Source organism: Paroedura picta, chromosome 14 (genome assembly GCF_049243985.1).
Source record: "Paroedura picta isolate Pp20150507F chromosome 14, Ppicta_v3.0, whole genome shotgun sequence".
Classification (NCBI taxonomy): Eukaryota; Metazoa; Chordata; class Lepidosauria; order Squamata; family Gekkonidae; genus Paroedura; species Paroedura picta.
The window spans coordinates 36,229,192-36,250,571 of record NC_135382.1 but is presented as its reverse complement, the minus strand read 5'-3'; the positions used below and the strand labels follow the sequence as shown (position 1 = coordinate 36,250,571).

Genomic DNA, 21,380 nt, shown 5'->3' with positions numbered 1-21,380 from the left:
AAAATTGCTTTCCACAGCAACATCCACCACATAAATAGAGGAATTAATTCTCATCGACAGTGATGTTTCCATTCCGTTTTTTCGACATGCACAACGGATCTGACAAGCTTCAAAGCTCTTGCGGTCCGATTGTGGCATCGGTTTCAACGGCGGGAGAAGTAACAAGTCCCACGTGTGATCTGCCACTCCGCGTTTCCGAGGATGCAGACGCAGGCAAAGACAGTGGAATCGCGGGAAGTGGGCTGCTTGTCTGCTCATTAGGCGATGATGTCCTTTTAAATGCCCCCCTCCCCCAAAATTAGTTTCCTTCTATTCTGTGTCCTGACCTAAGCGGGCATTCCAAAGCATGGCTCATTCCAGTTCTCTGCTCTTTAAGCAAAGAGCTTTATTGGCAGAACTCGCAGGGCCTCACCGCGTAGAAACTAAGCCCCTTTATACCTAATCCAAAGCAAGGAATGTGCACCATTCAAGGACTTCCTCCTGTATTTCCTGTAGCAATCTGAATAGTTCAGTTGGCCTGAGTTCCTCAGAGCTTGGAAGCTAAGCAGGGTCAACCATGAGCAGTATTTGGATGGGAGATTGCCATTGCTACATGGAAGAAGGCCGTGGCAAACCACCTCTGTTTGCCTCTTACTTGGATCCAGCTTTGGATGGACTCGGCATGAGTTGGTTGTAACTCGATGGCACCTTCTTTCTAAGGGGACGGGAATCCATGGTTTACAGGGCCACAGAAGAAGATGTGCAAGATGTTCAGAAGGGAGTGACAACATAGATGTGTAGAGCAGCGCAGGGGCATAACCTAGCGGGGTGTAGTGCATAAGAGCAGCCTCTAATCTGGTGAGCCAGGTTTGAGTCCCCGCTCCTCCTCCACATGCAGCCAGCTGGGTGACCTTGGGCTCGTCACAGCACTGATAGGGCTGTTCTCACAGAGCAGTAATATCAGGGCTCTCTCAACCTCACCTACCTCACAGGGTGTCTGTTGTGGGGAGAGGAAAGGAAGGCAATTATAAGCCACTTTGAGACTCCTTTGGGCAGTGAAAAGCGGGGTATAAAAACTAACTCCTCTTTTTCTATTTATAAACCGCTCTCCTGATAAGCTGGATGGGGATGTGAAGGCGCGTCTCAAGTTATCTAAATTTCATATCGGTGTCTGTGACTTATTGAGGAATTGCCTAAATTTTCTGGGAGTCTTTTTTGGAGTGAGAAATGGTTTCTTAGCAGCTTGAGTTCACAGCTAATCAGAAAGGGGCTGAAGCGTAACAAATAATGCGTGAGGTTTTTCTTTCCCCTCTTCTTAGCATACGATTTACGGTGGTGAGCGACCCCCCGGAAGATGAACAAGATCTTGAGTGTGAAGATATTGGCTTAGCACATGTCAGCCTAAGTGAGATGTTTCGGAACGGAAAGGACATCGTTGAACACGACGTGGATGGTGAGCTCCGGTCTGTTTTTAGTTCCAGTGTTCCGTTCCAAAATTGTCACCTCGTAGGGTTGCCCGAACTCCCCAGAATTGTGGGGGTTCACACAGACAGGCGGAGTGATATTTCTGTAATATAGATTCCGAAGGAGGCCTCTTTTGAAATAAGTTTTCCTTCAAAGACCGTTTTGATGGTGCATTTTGAAGCGAGGCTAACCCAGGGAGGTGAATATGGCACACCAAACTGTCCTCAGTGCTACCTTGGTGGGGTTTTTTTTGGGGGGGAGGGGGAGTTACATTACAAAAAGAAACATATTATTTGCTAGGAGGGGGCGTTAAATGAAATACCCGGCAACTGTTCACGCACTCCAAACTTTGACATGGAGACATTCTCATCTTGCCGTGCCCTTCCTCTGAAGAAGCCAGCCACGGTTACTGGCAAAACATCAGGGCAGGCTGTCTCAACCAGGGTTTCATGAAACCCTAGGGTTTCTTGATGGCCTTGGACAGTTTCCTGAATGGATGAAAATTAATTCCGTTTATTAAACATGTATTAAGTGGTATGACCACATATGGCTATGTTGACGAATTCCCCCCCATGGCCAATGATGGGAGGGGATGCGAAGGGGAGGGGCCCCGGGTGGGCGTGTCCACAGCTCTGCTTCCCAACCACATTCTGCATGATCACATCACTTCTGGGGTTTCCCAAAGCCTGAAGAATGTCCTAGGGGTTGAGAAAGGGTGCATCAAGGGCTAAAATTACCTGACCATGGCCACACAGCCCACAAAACCCACAACGGCCAGCTGAGAATTGTTCAACCTGGAATGTTTTAAAGAAAAAAAATGGTATCAAATCAAGTGAGTAGTGAGTCATATTCCTTTAAGAGAATATAAAGTTGCACAGTGTCATGCCCAGTCTCAGCACAAAGTTATTTTGGATTTTAGTGAGCACAATTCTGTCCACACTCCCAGAATCACTACTTCTCAGCTCCCAAGCTTGGCTTAACCTTCTGTCAGATGTATATCTCTGCTGTATAAGAAAATAACATTCAGATGTACTGGAGGCAGTCCAATTCTCTGTGATTAATTTCACATTCTTGCCAGTACCTAAAATGACAGTACGGTAGTCAACCTGAAGGGTCACGGGAAGAACGGATTCTCCTATTACCACGGGAGAAGAGATCAAATGTTTTCGGTGTCCTGGCTTGAACAAAATTTCTTAGCCAGCCCTTCCTCCTCTCCCCGCCATACTCTCCCCAATCTGCAGTCAGAAGGGATTCGAAGTCCCCAGACGATACATTGGTTTAAAAAGAACAAAAATGTGGGGGAATCATAGCCAAGAGTCTCTGTTTGAGACAGGAACACATGGTGTGAAAGCATCGCCTCCCTTGTCCCATAATAGAACTACGCTGAAAATGACTTTTCTGCCCAACCACCGCTGCTGCTTGTGCTCTTGAAAGAATTCGGCCTCTGGCACATGGGTTTTTCATTCCGTGAAGTAGAGGAGATGGTTTGGAGACTCATTCTGCCCCAAACCCCAGTGACCTAGAAGGGTTTGTCCATCTTCTAGCGTAGCACACAGTTCACCAGAAACGTGGAGAGCGCAATTTGCAAACAACGATTACAAAATTCTACATGAACTCTGCACAACGATGCCTCATTTTGTATAAATATATACATGTTCTGTTCTTATACTGGAGACCAGAACAACCAACTATGAGGCTCATTTACGCTAAACCTGAAGACTGGAACAATCCCTCTATTTCCATTGATGAACCTATGAGGAGGCCGGCAGGAAGCAGCTCGGCAGCCTCCGGCATTTCAGGTCCCAACGAGCATTACGGCATCGTTAGAGAATGGGAGAAGTAGAAAGGTGCTCTTCTACTGTGCTGGGATCCCATTGAGAGAGCCCCCTCCCCCAATAATGGCCTCATGGATGGATCTCCTGATGGCACCTGGCTTTCGGCCACTGGATGGGCCATTGGCGGGATCCAACATGGTGTCTCTTATCTTTCCACCTTCATATTTCGTTAAGGGGTAAGTGGGCGGAGATTGGGCGGGGCTGGTCCGTTCTCACGAACGGGCTTTGAATCTAGTGTTCTTATAATGCAGGAAGCAGCCAACTATCCTTCCACTATATTTGAGATCAGTTCATTCAAGAATCCCCCTCCCCTGGGGATCATTTTATATTGAACTTTCTCATTTGTGTCAGGTTATTGTTAACGTGAGTCAGTTTTGGGAGCTGATTATTTTTGAGTGGGTTGAAAAGTGGAGGAAAACACGGGGGGGGGGGTACCTTGGATGGCTCTGCCTACCTCAATATCCTCAACTCTCAGAAGCAGAGTCAGCCATAAGTAATCTCTGGAATGGAAAACCACCAAGGAGATCCAGGGTTTCTGCACAGGGGCAGGCAATATCAAACCCCCTCTCTATGTCTCTTGCCTTGAAAATGCTGTGGGATAGACGTACGTTAGCTGAAACTGGTCAACCCTTTCCCCATTTTGTACAAAAGCCTTTTCACATACGGAAGGTGAGATTATTCAGCAGGGCGAGAAGCGGGTAGAGGAACGAGGATCTGTATTTGCTATTGATGTCACTTTGCAACCCTTCTCTTTCCCCCCCCCCCCCCAGTTTTTGATTTGCAAGATGATGGGACAGTGATCGGAAAGCTGAAAATAACCGTGGAAGCCCTCCAAGCTCTGCGCTCAATCTACGAGGAGCTCTGAAACGGGCGAAAGACTGAACCAAGAGTGCCTCATCTTACAGGGAGCCATTTCACCCAGCCTAACCTGCGCAGAAGAACTCATGGGGAGATGCTACAGTATATTTAATGTATAATTTATATGTAAAGGATGCATAATTTTCTGCTGTAAAGTTTGTATACTTTTTCGGTCTGTTTCGGTTTACGAGTGCCCCCTAAGGGCACGAATTCCCCCCCCCCACAATGGACACCAGCTTGTAAATAATTAATACCTACATGATTGAATGGTGTGCTTTTATTTGCATTTCCAACAATTTTTTTTTTGCCTTACATAAAACAGTCATAAAAATGCAAGTCAAATTTTTAATTTTTAATAAAAAAAAAAAACCTTAAGCCTTAGAAAACTGATTAAAAATACTTTTATGTTATCCCTAATCACCCCGCTAAATGGAATGCCCACGATTAGCCTCATTAAGAATTTTTATACTGTGAAGCTTTTATTAGAAGCAATATATGAAAATTACTTGGATTAATGTGTTAATCTGCCTCTTTAAAATGCTAATATCCATTTTATGCACATTAAATCTCAGTATGCGTTTTCTTTGATGCATGCCTTTTCTATCAATTAAATATAAAGAACCAGGCTGGTCCCAAGACTTATTAAATTACTGCAAGCTTTCATGAAAAAAAGAAAAAGGAAAAAGAAAAGCATACATACACACAACTTTTTGCCTTTCTGCTCATGTTATAATCAGCTGTTTGGGATGATCAACTTCAGTGGGCGGGGTGTTGCCCAAAATCCTAAAGGTTTTCTTTTGTATTGTGCTCTTCTCATGAGCAGGACAAGAAAAAAAAAGCAACAGTTGTAAAACCCTATTAAAGTCAACAATTTATGTTTGCACAATGAATATTTGCACCCTGCTGATCAGTAGATGAAAACCGACCACAAACTCAATTTTCAGCTTCCAGCTAATGGCAATGAAGGGTTTAATTGATATATTTGTTTTAATGGAGCTGTGAATTAACACCCCCCCCCAAAAAAAAAAAAATACTGGCATTAGATGGTAATCATATATTAAGTTGCATTTTATTTATTTTAATACATACTTATTTTCTGTTTCTTTAAACCGGATCTGATAGGTAAGTGGGGTTTTCCCCCCCTCTGTTTGCAAAACAGGCTATATTTCTTTTGTAAGCATATGTAAAGTATTCAGAAAGATAAGTAATTTATTAAAATCTACCTAATTTGCCGTGATATATTAAATCTCTGCTTCAGTGATCACAGCCCATTTCATTTAGAGAATTAGGCATTCCCTCTTTGTGTGATTAAAGCTCTGGAAAATGAGTTCTTTGCTCCTATTTGTGAACATTCAGAGCTTGCTAATGGCAAGAAGATGGAATAGATTATGAGACAATTCATTACAGTTCAACAGCAAATATATATATATATATATACCCAGACAAAATGCAAAAAAAAAACCCATACACACCCTCAAGTATGAATATCTGCATATAGTTTGAACCATCTGTGCTCTTAATGGCTTCAGATACGTCTCCCCGCCTTCAGCGGGCTTTGAAATGGGAGCCATGCAATATTAATTTGTTGATGTACATTGTGAGGCCAGGAGAATATATTTTGACCACAGCAATCTCTGGCTCCCGCCACGGCATTCCTGGTTCCACCACTTCCCCAAGTCGTACAGGCCGCCATCTCTAAAGACCATACCCTGCCGCTTCCCACAACAATTTCTTCCCGTGGAACCTTCTAGAAACCGCAGACGGTGACATTCCAAAGCCCCTCCATCCCTAGTAAACAGGCCCATGTTTGTGTTCTCACTTGCGCTGCTCTTCCGAGCTCACCGTTCTTGGCCCAGCTTAGCAATGTTCTTTGGCTCCTCACGACTGTATTGTCATTAAGGCCTTGTTATTATACATTGCAGTAATTTAAAACAGCTCGATTCGACACCAAGATTAACAAAAGTGGCTTTTCAGAAATGGGAGTTTGTGGTATTTCACCAGGAGGTTTATATTATTCATCTAATACTTTGCAACCCGAAACAAAATATCATCCCGTAGAAAGAAATGAAACACTGGGCCTTTTTTGGTAACTATTTATTGGGCTCTGTAGAATAACTGCGAGGAACGGGGCGATTGTTTTCTGTGCGTCCTTAATCCTTTTCGGCCGTATTAAGTGGTAAAATTAGCCTGTGTCGTTTGTCTTACGTGAACCTCTGCAATCGGCATTTTAATCTTTAGCATCTGACAGTGAAAATGTAGAAGCCATCATAAATTCGTCAAGAGCAAGTTTATTGTAGCACCCGCCCGTTGACTTTGCACTGCCTCTTATTAACGCTTTTCAGCAAACATGGGTGCTTAAACGAACCGTTGTAAAAGCTCTGAAGTCCCCCCCATTGCCGCCCGCCATATTAATTCATTCTGTGGTTCTTACTAAAATAGACGAGATGTTTAACTGAAGATTTTCCCACTGTATACTTTGCCTCGGCCACACAAAATACAAATCCTTTGTCCAGACACGGGTCTAGCTCAGATGGGATTAAATGGTTCTTTCCATACCCTGGCCCTCACTCCACTCTGGTCTGTAATGGTACAACCAACCAGTGCAACTGGAAGCAAATGGGCAAGGCTGGAATCTTTTAGGTAGATCTCCAGTCAGACCTATGGTCATCTTCACGGTTCTTCTCTGCAGATTTTCCCATCAGGCCATTGCATGACTTTTGTAGCGACATCCTCCCATTTGTCTTGGAACTGTAGCAGGAAATGTATGTCCACCCAGCCAGCTTTCTCAACTGGGGATTTGGGAACCCTGGAGTTCCCAGACGGCCCTGGAAGAGTTTCCCAAATGGGTGGGAGTTAATAAATTTTCAATATATATATATATTTTAATGTGTTAAACAAGGTGGTATGAGCATATATGGTCACGTCAACCTATGCTCTTCTCCCAAAATGGCCCATGATGGGTCTGGAGGGGGTTGAAAGAGGAGTTGGCGCATCCACAGCTCTACTTCCCAACCATATTCTGCACCATCACGCCACTGCGGGGGTTTCTTGAAGCTTGAAGAATGTTGCAGGGGCTTCTCAGCTGTAAAAAGTCGAGAAAGGCTGCCACACGGGCAGTACTGGCCAGGCGAGGCATTGCAGGCGTTATTTGTGCATCCAGATCTCAGAGCAGTGGTTCTCAACCTTCCTAATGCCGTGACCCTTTAATCCAGTTCCTCCTGTTGTGGTGACCCCCAACCATAAAATTATGCAAGGGTTCTTCCACAGAAATTAAACCGAAACTGACCAATGGCGTGAAGATCCATTGTTCATGACTGGATATAAATTGGGTTTTTCCCGGGGTTTCTCAGTTCAGTTGTGCCTCTTGTCCTACCACGCTGATCTCGCTCTTAACCGCTGCTCTAGACAGATGAAGGCTCTCTCTCAATCTACCCCACAAGGCTGTTGTGCAGATGACACCCCCCCCCCCAGCCAACCTGCTTGCCCTGCCGTGACCCCTGTGAAAGGATCATTTGACTCCCAAAGGGGTCCCAACCCCCAGGTTGAGAACCACTGAATGCCAACAGTCGTGAGTTACAGAGACTGTGTAATGTTGATTGTATTACGGCATTAGGACCAAAGGCCATGCTTTCTTCTGTCTACACCTGACCATCAGTTCAGACCATCTTACGTGGCCCTGCTCTGATTTCACCATCACTGGGGATGAAAATGTGGTACCAAGAGATACCCTGTTTTTACTACTCAAAGTAGTCTCAGTTTTGTCCACGTCCTTTTTGAGCCGACATTTCCTCCAGGAAACTCTGTAGCTGTCCTGTGACCACACGCTCGACTCCCTTGTTGAACAAAAGAGAAACAGCAAATGCAAAACCAGGGGGTAGTTGGCTGGGTCCAAATGGGTCCAAGCCCTGTTTTTTTCCAGATGTAGACTAACCACGGCTTCCTTTAATCTTCTTGGAAGAGTCCCCAGACCTAGGAATAGATGGATAACGTACCAGAGATGAAATTAATCATGGCTGAATTGGGTTAGTTTCCAAGATCCAACAAGACGACTGCCCAAAATGGGAGTGATACTTATGTGTAAACATAGATTTCAACTGATAAAGATTAATCAATTTTCAGTGGGTGTTGAGGCAAGGGGGGCATCTTTGCTCAACTCCATTCGTGGCAGATTCCTAACGACTGTGGTTCTTTGGTTGAGCCACAGATGCCAACTCACCACAAGTACAAGGCTCACTTGGGATTTGTGTTTCCACGTATTTCCTTAAACTGTGCTAACTTTTAGCGGACGTCTCCCCTCCCCGTCCCCCCTTTCCCCAATGACTCACTGTCTCTTTGCTGCTTTCTGGATAGTCCCTGTGCAGAAACTGGTGGTTAGATGTGAGCTCAATCCAATTCTGCTTGGCCCTGTTTTGCGGTAACCTTGTAGGGTAAGCAAGCGCTGATCCACCCTTGGAAGACCCTTGCATCAGTAGACGGGACTGGAAACCACTGATATGCATACATCTCATCGCAAAATGACAATATCCTTAGCCGCACAACATCAGAGGACTCAAACCCAAAACATCTCTTACACATGTTTGAATAACAATCCGCCCAGCATTTTGATGGGTTTGTTAACAGACTGGGTTTCTTCCATGCCCTTAATATACTCCGTCAAACTGGCACCAGGATAGAATGTAGAATTATTTCCTTATGTATCAAGAGTTAGGGTGGGAGGAGGGGGATCTATGGGGAGGGAGGGTCCGGAGGCTCTCTTATGGAAGGAAGTGTTATGCCAGAACCCACAAAGGATTTGGAACGCTTTCAGATAATCACTGGATGGTCAAGAAAGCATACTTCGACAAGACAATTGCAGCTCATTGTCTACCACGGTGCAGGAAAACACAGCAAGTTGATTTTCCTAAGTCGATTCAAGAAGGAAAAGAAGAACAACACCAAATATCTCATAATGACGCAGTGATAAATGCTATTTCGCAACATGATCTTACATTTGCTGGGTTGAAGGTAAATCTTGTTGGATCTCTGCAGGGATGCCAGGGACTTGGGGGTTTCCTGTTTTTACAGCTTACCTACATGCGACAGAGATCAGTTCCCCTGGAGAAAATGGCTGATTTGGAGGGGAAACGCCATAACATCGTACTCCACTGACGTCCCTCTCCTCCCCAAAACCCGGCCACTCCTGGCTCCGCCCCCAAAGTCTCCAGGTATTTTTCAACCCAGAACCGGAAACTTAGATCTCTAGGGGACTTAGTCCTCAATATGCCCCAAAACTGATCACAGGCCAAGACGCAACTGCAATAAAAGATTCAGGGATGGGCAGAGACTAAAGCTATTGAATGCGGTCGCCAGCAATCAGTTAAAACTTGTACAAATGTTGCATTGTGGTAAGGCTCTTCTTGGAGCGTCTGAGTGTTCCAGAAGCAGCTGTTGTTGGAAGCTTTTTTCAGATGGGGTTGGCCATGGTTTTGTTCCTAAATCAACTGGCATTTGTTCTATCCAATACCCACAGTGTCGCTCTAATTAAAGCAAAGTTTTACGAGAGGCATTTATTAGCTTACACTAAGCGCAGATTAAAGCAAAGCCGCGCACTCTTGATATTTTGTAATCAAGACTGCATGGGTTTAATCCTTACAAGGCACTGGAAAGATACGCTGGATGCTGAACTTTCTCGGGTGGAGCGGAGCGTCTGTGCCGTTCTGGGGCACCGGGCAGCCAATTAATGGTGACCCCAAAGGTTCTTTCAAAGCAAGAAATGGATAGAGCCAATCTCTGAGAGCATCGGGATATAAATCTGATTAATTAATTAATTAATAATAGGTGGTTTGCCATTGCCTGCCCCTATGTCATGACCCTAGATTGTGAGGATAGCTAAGTCTCTATTAGAAGTTTCTAGACAAAAAAAAATATTTTTGTAAATGAATCAAATAGTGACCAAATAATTTACAGTTGTAGTTGGTTTCAAAGCTGGTACTTTGTAATTGTTGTCTCTATATGTGCTATTTTTTTTACTATTTTACTATTGATACTATTGATTACAGTAATACACTGTTTTACTATTGAATCTAGTAATTATGCCCATAAAGGTATTCTGATCTGATCATGACCGTAGACGTCTTTGGTGGTCTCCCATCCTTTGACGCACCAGGGCAAGCCCTACTTAGCTTCGAAGACAGACTTTCTCGACTTTTTACCATTGAGAAACCCTGGAAACATTCTTCAGGCTTCCAGAAACCCCAGAAGCGGCACAATTGTGCAGAATATAATTGGGAAATATACCTGTGGACATGCCCACCTGGGGCTCCTCCCCTTCCCACCCTCCAAGCCCATCATTGGCCATTTGGGGAGGGCGGGAAGGCAACATGACTACCTATGGTCATATCATCTGATAAATGTTTAACACATTTTAAAAATATATACAAATTAATTAACCCTCATGCAGTCAGGAAACCCTTCCAGGGCTGTCAAGAAACCCCAGGGTTTCACAAAACCCTGGTTGAGGAAGCCTGTTCGAAGATCTAGTTATGACAGAGGCTAATTGCTTGGATTTTTTAATGCAGGGGTCAATATTTCCAAGGTCATGAGATCCGGCTGATAGCGAGACTGACTGCGGTTCTGTCCCTGGATCTTTTCTCCCCCGCCGTAATTAAGCAGGTTCCAGATTTCATTAAAAAGCCTACGAAAAATGGCTTGTCCTCATTCCTTCTGAATAACCTTCTCTCATTCTCTCCGGTCCTCTTTTGGAAGATTTTTACACCACAGGCCTTCAGCTTAAGAGAATTGCAGGGGGGGGGGGCGGTTGGGAACTGTTGTCCCCCCCCCCCCCCAATTCTGTGTACTTTATCTGAGCTCCAGATGGTGGATGGAGCCTGGGCCAAATTTCTCTGTGCTTCAAGAAGCATTTTTCAGCACTTCCTCTCCAGTTGGTATACATGTGTGAAAACAGAACGACAATTCTCAACGTGCCTGTGCTGAGTTTCTGATTTGTCTGGTGATCGCTGAAGAAGGGAGGGGGCTCGGTAGCGGTGGGAAGTTCTTGCCCAGCACTGGACAGAACTGGGTTCAAATTCCCACTCAAAGTTCTCTGGGTGATCTTGAGCCAGTCATCTTATTTCCAACTAGCGACTTCCAACGTTTCCTCTACCTATCGAGATCCAGCGTGTTTTTCTGGTTAAGAGCAGCGGACTATAAACTGAAGAATCGGGTTTGATTCCCCACTCCCCCACCTGCGTCCAGCTGGGTGACCTTGGGTTAGTCACAGATCTCTCAGAGCTCTCTCAGCCCTACCTGCTCACAGGGTGTCTGTTGAGGGGAGAAGGGAAGGCAATTGTCATCCACTTTGCAACTCCTTTGAGTAGGGAAAAGTGGGGGATAAAGCCCAACTTTCTTTTATTTTCTTTTATTTTCTGCTCCTGAGTGGAGCAGTTCACATCCTGAGCAGAATAGAACTGCTGTAATCTTAAAATGGGCATTGGACAGTGCGTATGTGTGCGTTTACCAGGCATGCACAGCTGAGCAAGGCTTCCTGGGTTAATGAGCAGCTGAGGGGGGACAGTGGCTCCTTTTTAGGGCTGGTGTGAGGATAAGACAGAGGAAGTAATTGTGTGCATCTCCCTGAAGAGTGGAATAAAGATGGGACTAAAAATGAAACAGGAAGGTTTAGGAAGGCCACATTTCAACTAGAGATGTACAAAGGTATCCTCTATAAGGATAGATTCAAATGGGTATCCGTGTTGGTCTGAAGTAGGACAATAAAATCAGAGTCCAGTAGCACCTTTAAGACCAACAAAGATTTATTCAAGGCTCACGCCTTGAATAATCTTTGTTGGTCTTAAAGGTGCTACTGGACTCTGATTTTAAAGGTGTCCTCTCTTTCCCTCTGTTTTCACCATGCATTGTTTGCCCATTTCTGTAACCGCCCGTCCTACTGGTTTCTTTCCCTTACGCTGTTTTGTGTTGCTTTGACACTTTGAAAAAGTTATGCATCTTTTATACATGGACATCTTTGGCTCAAAGAAACAGGCCATTGTGCAGAATAAAAGAGCAGCGGGTTTCATTTGCACAAGGAAGAGGAAGAGGCAGAAACCGAATGAGTCAAAGCGATGGAGTTGAGAAATTCGGTGTCACCCCTGGTTTTCAGCTTCCTGCAGATGTGCAAATGTGGTTATCAAGAAAAGAAAAAAAAAACGGTCTGGGGAAATTTTAGCTGGGAAAATTGTAAACTTGTAAAGATTTTTAACTGTATGTTTTAAATATTTTAAACTGACCTGTGTGATGTGAAAGGGTGGGATATTTACTATTGCTATTACGCTGGACTCAATACCAGACTTCCTATTTTCACTGAACACGCCTTGAATTGCATTGTTGTTGTAGTTGTCTCTCTGTCTCGGAAGGCACGCGTCCGACCGTTCCCTTCTCCGCAAGGCCCCAATGTTATTTGAATCTCCCCCCACCCCCAAGAAATGCCCTGGGAAACCAACATCACGCCTGGGAGAAGAGATCCTAGAGACATTTCCCAGCGTTTCCCCTAAATGTGATATGGAGTCTCGCCTAAATAGATTTCTCATTTATTACCGTCGCTGTCTATATAATCAGCATTTAACAACCTCCAGAAGATTCTTCTGTGCTTTCGGGAAGCTTGTCTCATTGCCCAAAAACGTGTCTTGAATTAATCTGGTTTGCCAAAAATACACAAACAAATAGCAGCGAGATCCTGAGTTCCCCCATTCGCTGGCAGGGGCTCATGGGAATTGTAGTCCACGGACATCTGGAGGGCCGCAGTTTGACTGCCCCTGCTTTAGAGTATAGAATGAGATCCAAAGTTATGATAGGAAGAAAGGAGCAGAGTTAATGTTACCCCTTCAGAAGCATGAATGGCCAAGATCCAACGGCATGCAACACATCCTGTGAATGCCTCTTCTTATGATCGCTGGAGCTTTCTGGAGAGTAGCTATACTAGGGATCCCCAATGTGAGGCCCATGGGTGCCCCAGCACCAACCAACAGTTTTCCTGACACCTGCCAAGTGTTTTTGGAAAGCTTGCAAGGCCAGGTCGGGCTTTTGCCGAGTTCTTTACTTAGACAGCAAGGGGTCTGATTGAAAAAGCATAGTGCAACCATGTAAGGATTGTTTCCTTTGATTCTTTCTGGAACTTAATCAAGATTCCGTGTGAGTGGAACCATGTTTTGGCTGCCTCTTGCTCCGCAATCATTAATCTGGGGGACATAAAGGGTTTGCACATGGCCATGCTCGCCTGTGATTTGTCATGGAGATAGTCAAAGAAAGAGTGGGGTGGGAGAACATTACATATGCCCTGAATAGCGAGATTTATACCATATCTTTTCTGATCCCGATTCCTATTGTCTACTCAGAGAAAAAAATGTTGGAGAGGAATGGAAATGGGAATACAGAAAAGCTGTCAACATTCCTTTGGGCCAAAGCGTTGTCTGACGCTGTTCTCTCCCCAGTCTTGTTGTGAGCCACATGCTCCTCCAGACTCCTGAATGTCTAGGCCAATAAACTATCCAGTTCCATGACACAGTAAACCGTATTCCTTGACTGGAGTTTGGAAATCGTTCAGGAGAATTCAGGTGCAGATGTAGCAGGTTTAGCGTCACCAACTCTGGAACGGGGAATTCTTGTACATTTGGGGGTGAGGCCTGGGGAGGACAGAGGTTGACAAGGGGAAGGGCTTCAGTGGAGTAGCCAGAGGAGATGATGCCAACTGATGCAAATGGACCAATGTTACAAGACAGAAGACAGTTTGAGGAGGGCAGCATTGTTGGACCACAGTTGGAGAGCCAGATTCTACTCTAGCAGGATCTTGGAGACCAACAAGATTTTCATGGCATTAGCATTCAAGGGTCAAAGTTCACGTCACCAGTATATGATGAAGGAAGTTTTGACTCTCAAAACCTTATACCTTGAAAATCTCATCGGTCTCTACGGTCCTACAGGACTCAAATCAAAGTAGTAGATAGAAGAAGAAGAAGAAGAAGAAGAAGAAGAAGAAGAAGAAGAAGAAGGAGTTATTTTTTGAGGAATGTCAAAGCAGTTTACAATTGCCTTTCCTTCCTTTCCCCACAACAGATACCCTGTGAAGTAGGTGGGGCTGAGAGAAAGCTCTGAGAGAACTGTTCTGAGAGAAGTGACTGGGGCCATGGTCACCTCTTACCCGCTACACCAGGCTGGCGTCTTTGCTTTCGATTTGTTGGCCATTTCCCCCCCTCCCCTCCCAGATTAGTATTTTGAATTCCTCAGGTCAACTTCATTTCTGGCTTCCCTCCTGTAATGCCTAGTAAAGTCTAATACTACAAGCCCTGGAACAATCCGTTTACGTTGGACGCATCGCAGCGCTATTATTTAAAATCTAGGTATTAACAAAAACGGGGTGTTTTGAAAAAGAAAGGAAACCAGGAATCTGGCTTAATAAGCATTTTCATAATTAATCAGCAGCTTTCCGAGGAGAGTATGGCCGTCTTTCTGCCAATAATAGGCTTTTCAGTTTGTGCATTCTTATCCTAACAGGTCTTAGCCAAAAGTCGCTATCAGCTGCCTGTCACTCATTAAGAGATTACATCATTTGGAGTCCTCTAAGTGGGAGGAACGGAAAGGGAAGGCCAAGTCGAAGACCTTCAGTGGGAGAATATTTCAGAAGCATTGCCTGGGCCCAGCGTATCTGAGGGACTATCTGTCTGCCTGTGCCCCCACCCACCCAAGAGCTCATCGCTCATCAAATACCAACAGGTTGATGGTCCCCGGCCCAAGGGAAGCCCGTTGGGCCTCAATCAAGACCAGGGCCTTCTCGGTCCTGGCCCCTACCTGGTGGAATGTGCTTCCGGAAGAGCTAAGGGCCCTGATGGGGCTATCTGGGCTCTGCAGGGCCTGCAAGACGGAGGTCTTCTGCCAGCTTTTGTTGAAGCTAAGATGCTTCATCTCATGGCCCCTCCAGCAGCCCCCAGTATAAAAACCATATGATGCTGGAGACTTATATTTATTAGTATACCCAACCAATGTTATTATTGTTTACTTTCAACTGATGTTTTTATTCAACTTGTTTTACTGACTGGATTAGTTTTACGTTTGTGAGCTGCCGCAAGCCGGCTAGTCCAGGAGCAGCAGGCTAGAAATCCAATGAATGAATAAATGAACGAACAAATGAACAAACGAATGAACAAACGAAATTTCAATTCTATCTCACTTGACTCCCTAATGGGGTCCCAGAAGGGCTTATATTGTCCCTTCTTAATTTTATACACACAACGAACCGCAAAAAGTATATGGAGGAGATAGGGGCACATGTCGCTCTTTTAGACCCCTGAGAGAAAACAGTCTTTCATCCCGTTCCCCTCCCCGCACACACACACACAGAGATACACACACACACACACAGCTCAGCAGACCACGTTCGAAACATCTGGGCCCGGGGTCGAGATGCAGCCAACGTGGCTCCCTGTGTGGTGTGGCTGAGGAATGCGCATCAGTATCCACAGACACATTAAGGCTTCCTGGCAGAGCCAGAGCCTTGTTGTTTGCAGAGCTCTGGCCGGCTTTAAAAGGAAGGCACAGAGTCACATTCCACGGTTTGGGCGTCAAAGTCAGTGGCTGTAAGTTTTGCTTCATGTGGTTGCCGACGAATGTTCACAAAGCAGAACCTCCGTCCTACAGCGTTGGCCGCGAGAGCTGCAGGTAATAGGAACGGGGTAAGCTTACGAAGGCCTGATTTAAGTAGCCCAAGCTAACCCAGTCCGAGATAACTTTTGCTGCCAGCACTGTAGGATTGCAGACCCGGTGTCCTCAGGATTGACTCTCCCTCCCCTCTTCCTCTGCTTAGCTCCTGTTCTTCTCCATCACAGATGGTGCAGGCCTTCACCCGCTTTCTACTGGGCTGTAGAAGAAGACGAAGAAGAAGAGCTGGGTTTTATGCCCTGCTTTTCACTGCTCGGAGTCTCAAAGCAGCTTACAATCTCCTCCCCTTCCTCTCCGCACAACAGACACCCTGTGAGGTAGGTGAGGCTGAGCGAGCTTCTGATGGGACTGCTCGGTCAGAACTGCACTATCAGGGCTGTGACAAGCCCAAGGTCACCCTGCTGGCTGCATGTGGAGGAGCGGGGGATCACACCCGGCTGGCCAGATTAGAAGCCACCGCTCTTAACCACGTTGTAACCCTCCGTATAACTATTGTTGCCTTTTTCTACATGAACTCTCAGCAGTCTTTGCCTCCTGTACTCCAAGAGTAGGAAGATGTTATTTCAAGAGGTGGTACCCTAGTTCTGGTGAGGAGAGAGCCGAAGGAAGACACGGATAATGGAAGGACCCTTCACTAGTATGTGTCTATGTAAACCAGATCTCTCTCTTTCTTTCCCTCAGGGCAGGGATTTGAACTCAGGCCTTTGTGGTCAAGCACTCTGACTGCTATGCCACAATAGGATCAGCAAAGAAGCTGGTATTTTCATTTCAAGTGATGGAGGAAGATATTTACAAAAGGCAAAATTAGGGTAAAAGATGCAGACAGGTGTGGGTTTAATGTTCCAAATGAACCTGCCAGCACCTCCCCTGGAGATTCCCTGAAGGAAGGCTGGATAAGCAGATAATTGCCAGAAAGAATAAAAGTTGATTGCTAGAGATCCCTCTCCCCCCTTTTCCTCTTCTGCTTCTGGACTTTGACTGAGGAGTCAACCTGGCTAAATGAACATGATTGTGTTTCTTAAGGGTTTTTTTAAAAAATAAATAAATAAGTAGTTCATGTATAAATTTAGTTCCCCCCCTCCAAAAAAAAAAAAAAAAGTAAGACTTCTTGCTAAAATATCTCTGTCACAATGCAAGACTCTGCTTCTGCAAAGATTGTGTGATGGCTCCATCTACAGCCAAGAGGAAAAAACTCAGGCTTGACTTGCTCTTTCATGAGGTTCAGTTATGTTGTGTATATTTATGTTTTGTAAGCTGCTGTGGGCATTGTAGAATCCCCAGGGATGTGGACAACGCCGGAGAAGGTGCAGAGGAGAGCGACGAGGACGATCCAGGGCCTGGGGACCACATCCAACGAGGAAAGGCTGAGGGACTTGGGAATGTTCAGCCTGGAGAAGAGGAGGTGGAGAGGAGACAGGATGGCTCTCTTGATACATGTGAAGGGTTGTCACTTGGAAGAGGGCAGGGAAAGCTTCCTGTGTGCAGCAGAGGACAAGACCTGCAGTAATGGGTTTCAACTATGTACGGAACAGAAGGTAGCAGGAACCAGGCACCACCAACCCGTCATACCAACAATATAAATGGAGCTTGGATGTCTTTCTACACCAGCTTCCTACATCTCTGCACCTACTTGGTGTGGTGGTTAAGAGTGGTGACCACTAAACTGGAGCACCTAGTTGATTCCCCTCTCCTCCATATGGAGCCAACTGGGTAGCCTTGGGCCAGTCCCAGTTCCCTCAGAGTCCTCTCAACCTCACCCACCTCACAGGGTATCCGTTGTGGTGAGAAGAAGGGAAAGTTCTTTGTGAGCTATTTTGAGACTCCTTTGGTTTGTAGAAAGCTGTGTCCAAACAAATTGGGTTGTAGAACAAATAGAATTGGGTTGTAGAAAGCTGTGTCCAACTTTTCTTCCTCCTCGCATGCCCTCTGTTCCCTCATGCTCAGAAGAGAATGTGAACTGTATCCTTTGGCAACATCCAGCTAGACACAACAATTGCTAAGGGTATAAGTGGACAGTGTCATGTCTGGTCAGGCCTTTAGACCTGACCTGGGTGAGTGACTTTCAGAAGAAAGTTTGGAGTCTGCCAAAAGATCTTCTGGAACCTGATGTCTACAGATCCCTCACCGTTGTCCCATTTTGTTATTTGAGATTAAGCTGTTGTGAAAATCCTTCAGATCACAGGATTCCTGGACATTTTGCTTCTAGAATCAGCTGCAAGTAGTCATGTGGCATTTATGGGGGGGGGGCACCTTAATTGAATGTAAAAAGAACTTATTGAAAGTGCATTTATTTTAACTATTTCTCTCCATCTTTTGCCATATGTCAAAGCAGCTCGCAAGAAACATTCAAACCAAATCTTCACAAGTCCAACGCAGAAAATAAAAACCGGTAAATAACAAAAGTTTTCAAAGTGAAAGTCAATGTCCTTCAGCATCATTTCAGAGGGACCAGGAACTCATTCAGCGTGGTGGTGGATTTCGAAGTCTGAAATATGCCTTTAAAAATACCATGATTAATTTTTATAAAATTGTTAAGGGAGCTAGACGTTATTACAGAGAACAAAAAGAGAGAGAGGGGGGGGGGGTCCAAATCAAATTAAGCTACTTGAAAAAAATTGAGGGGGAAGTCCTTAAGGTGACTTTTAAATGAAAATGAAATGTCTTTCTGTACATTTTAGAGGTACAGTAGTACAGGGCTGTCGATGTGTATCTGATTAATTTCAAACATAGATTTTATGCGCATCCACTTGATTATAATTTGATTACCTGACCTCGTAATTAAAGTTTATCGCGGGTCTCCAAGCTGATGGGCAGAAATGGCTGCCTTTTGCCACAATCCTCAATCTGACTGGTTCTTCAACTCCCCGTTTTTGCATTTAAATGGAAAATACAGTAATAACATGACAAACAGGTTGGGCTTTTTTGATCATTAATCCTGCTAAGCAATATTCATAAATTCAATTTTGAAGAAGTTGGAATACTTTATCCCCCCCTCCCTCCCTTTTATTAGTTTCGGTGTTATTAAATGAGATTGTTCCTGACTAATATATTTCCAGACTCAAACAGTAGCTCCCAGCTGTTATTTAAATCAAATAACATGCCCCTAACTTGTGCCTAGCACTAATAAATGCCAGGTTGTGATACATTTCCTGGAGACCATCGCAAATATTAAAGGAGGCAATAATACTTCTAATGTCTCATAAGTAAGCTGATTTTTCTAAAGGGCTGGAATCAGGCACGCGGGGAGGGAGACAGGCAACTGATTTTAAAGCCTAAAGCATATATTTAAAAAAAACCCTCAGCTTAACATTATTACCAAAGAGATTGTGGAATTGTAAGAGAAAAGAATGAGAAACAGTGTGTAACTTCGGAGGCCTTGATAAGTAAGAGGGCTGGTGGAGAAATCAATAGTTATAAGATGCTAAGGTGTGTAGGCATACCTTTCTGCTGCCTTGAGGATGCTGGTTCTGCCCAAACAAGTTGGCTAAATTTGTTAGCAAGGGTAACTGAAATTGTCCCGTTGACCTCATAGGGCTCATGTGCGCTTTATCCCCATTCCCTCCTCTTTGACTAGTTTTTTCCCCCCTTTATTTGCTTTTATGTTATGGGTTTGTATTTATTGATGGTTTTGTTTGCTGTCATGGGTCCTGATTATCTGACAGAGGTATTATTGCTGCTTTCATTGCTGGCTGCTACTTTTGATGACTTTTTATCATTTGAAGTATTTATTTGTAAGCTGTCTCAAGACTTATTCCATTGATTAAACTGGGACTCACAATGGCTATTCCTTATGCCTCGTCTTTAAGTAGTTTTGTTGTCGCCTTCATGCTATGACTTTTTATTTATTGTTTTGTTTGCTGTTAGGGGTACTGATATTCGGACTGAGGTTTTATTGCTGAGGTGATTGTTGGCTTCTGGTTTGGATGACCTTTTTAGCATTTGGAAGTGCTTCTTTGGAAGCCATCTCAATAAGGTAATTGCTGGGCCAAGAGGCATAAATCAGTATAATGGCTGTTTTTGGATGCTGCCTGTATGATCTTCTCTATTCACGGGCAAAAATCTGGGCTTTTCAAATACTTGTTGTCTCTGTCAGTGACACAAGACTGAAGCAAGGCAAGAAGATGAAGAATAGGTGGTTTTCATACCCTACTTTTCTTTACCCAAAGGAGTCTCAAAGCAACTTACAATCCCCTTCCCTTCCTTTTCCCACTAGAGAGATTTTGGGAGGTAGGTGGAACTGAGAGAGTTTTGAGGGAACTGTGGTTAGCCTAAGGTCATGAAGAAGAGTGGGGAATCTGAAAAATAAATATATGTATTTATATATACATTTATTTATTTTATATATAAAAGAAGAGTGGGGAATCACACCTGCACTCTTGATCACTACACCAAACTGGCTCTTATGAGAAATGAACACAGGTTTTCCTGATGGTAACTATGGGTATATAGTTGATATAATAAATATAATTGATATAATTAATTGATTGCTTGATTGCCCACCCTTTGCACTGAAACTCAAGGCAGATTACAATATATATATATTTAAAATGCATTAGACTGCATAAGGCAAGAGCCTCTTGTGGCGCAGAGTGGTAAGGCAGCCGTCTGAAAGCTCTGCCCATGAGGCTGGGAGTTCAATCCCAGCAGCCGGCTCAAGGTTGACTCAGCCTTCCATCCTTCCGAGGTCGGTAAAATGAGTACCCAGCTTGCTGCTGGGGGGTAAACGGTAATGACTGGGGAAGGCACTGGCAAACCACCCCGTATTGAGTCTGCCATGAAAACGCTGGAGGGCGTCACCCCAAGGGTCAGACATGACTCGGTGCTTGCACAGGGGGGGATACCTTTACCTTTTTTAGACTGCATAAGACACCCAACTAGTAGAAGCAGAGTAGGCTCTTATATGCCACTTTTCTCTATCTGAAGGAGTGGCTTACATTCGCCTTCAAAGTGGCTTACATTCGCCTTCCCTTTCCCCACAGCAGACAACCTGTGGGGTGGGTGAGGCTGAGAAAACCATGATATCACTGCCCGGTCAGTGCTGTGGCAAGCCCAAGATCACCCACCTGGCTGCATGTGGGGGAGCAGGGAATCAAACCCGGCTCACCAGATTAGAAGTCCATTCTCCTAACCACTATACTAAACTGGCTCTTAATACTTTTGTTCACAGTTTCAGCTTTCCACTTTTTGCAACCGGTTTTATAGATTTGTTTGTTATCATCGAGTAACGGTAGATAATTTCTATGCATGGTTTATATCACGGTTTATATCACAGTTACCAACAATGTATATAGTATAATGTTCACTTACACACTAGTAGCATTGAAAAATACATCAGCGATAAGAAATCTGAGCAATAACATTCCTATTTCTATCCACCTTCTTGGAAGGGCCAACAGAAGGGGAATGGGTGCTGAGTTTCCATAGAGTCAAACCCATTGGCCTCAAACGGAAACTCTCTCATGTTCAGGAAAGCTCATGTCAGTCTACGGTTGAGAACTCCTGATAGGGAAATTCACAGGAATTGGGGATAAAACCAGAAAAGAGAAGAAGGGAGAGAGC

The 21,380-nt window shown here is 44.6% G+C and overlaps 1 protein-coding gene across 4 annotated transcripts in view; it reads left to right on the top strand.

Annotated features, from left to right (window-relative positions):
* RPGRIP1L (RPGRIP1 like) overlaps nt 1-5,373 on the top strand; it is a 61,148-nt gene extending 55,775 nt beyond the window's left edge. For 3 of the 4 annotated variants that reach the window (XR_013226604.1, XM_077310544.1, XM_077310543.1), the window contains 2 exons: nt 1,299-1,432; nt 4,049-5,373. Coding sequence is in view for 2 of the 4 variants with exons in the window: in XM_077310544.1 (XP_077166659.1) it covers nt 1,299-1,432; nt 4,049-4,143 (229 nt within the window). In the remaining 2 variants the exon portion in view is untranslated. Of the gene's footprint in view, nt 1-1,298; nt 1,433-4,048 lie in introns of those variants that run through there. The other variant, XR_013226603.1, reaches the window with a different exon arrangement.
* Nucleotides 5,374-21,380: the final 16,007 nt, after the last annotated feature.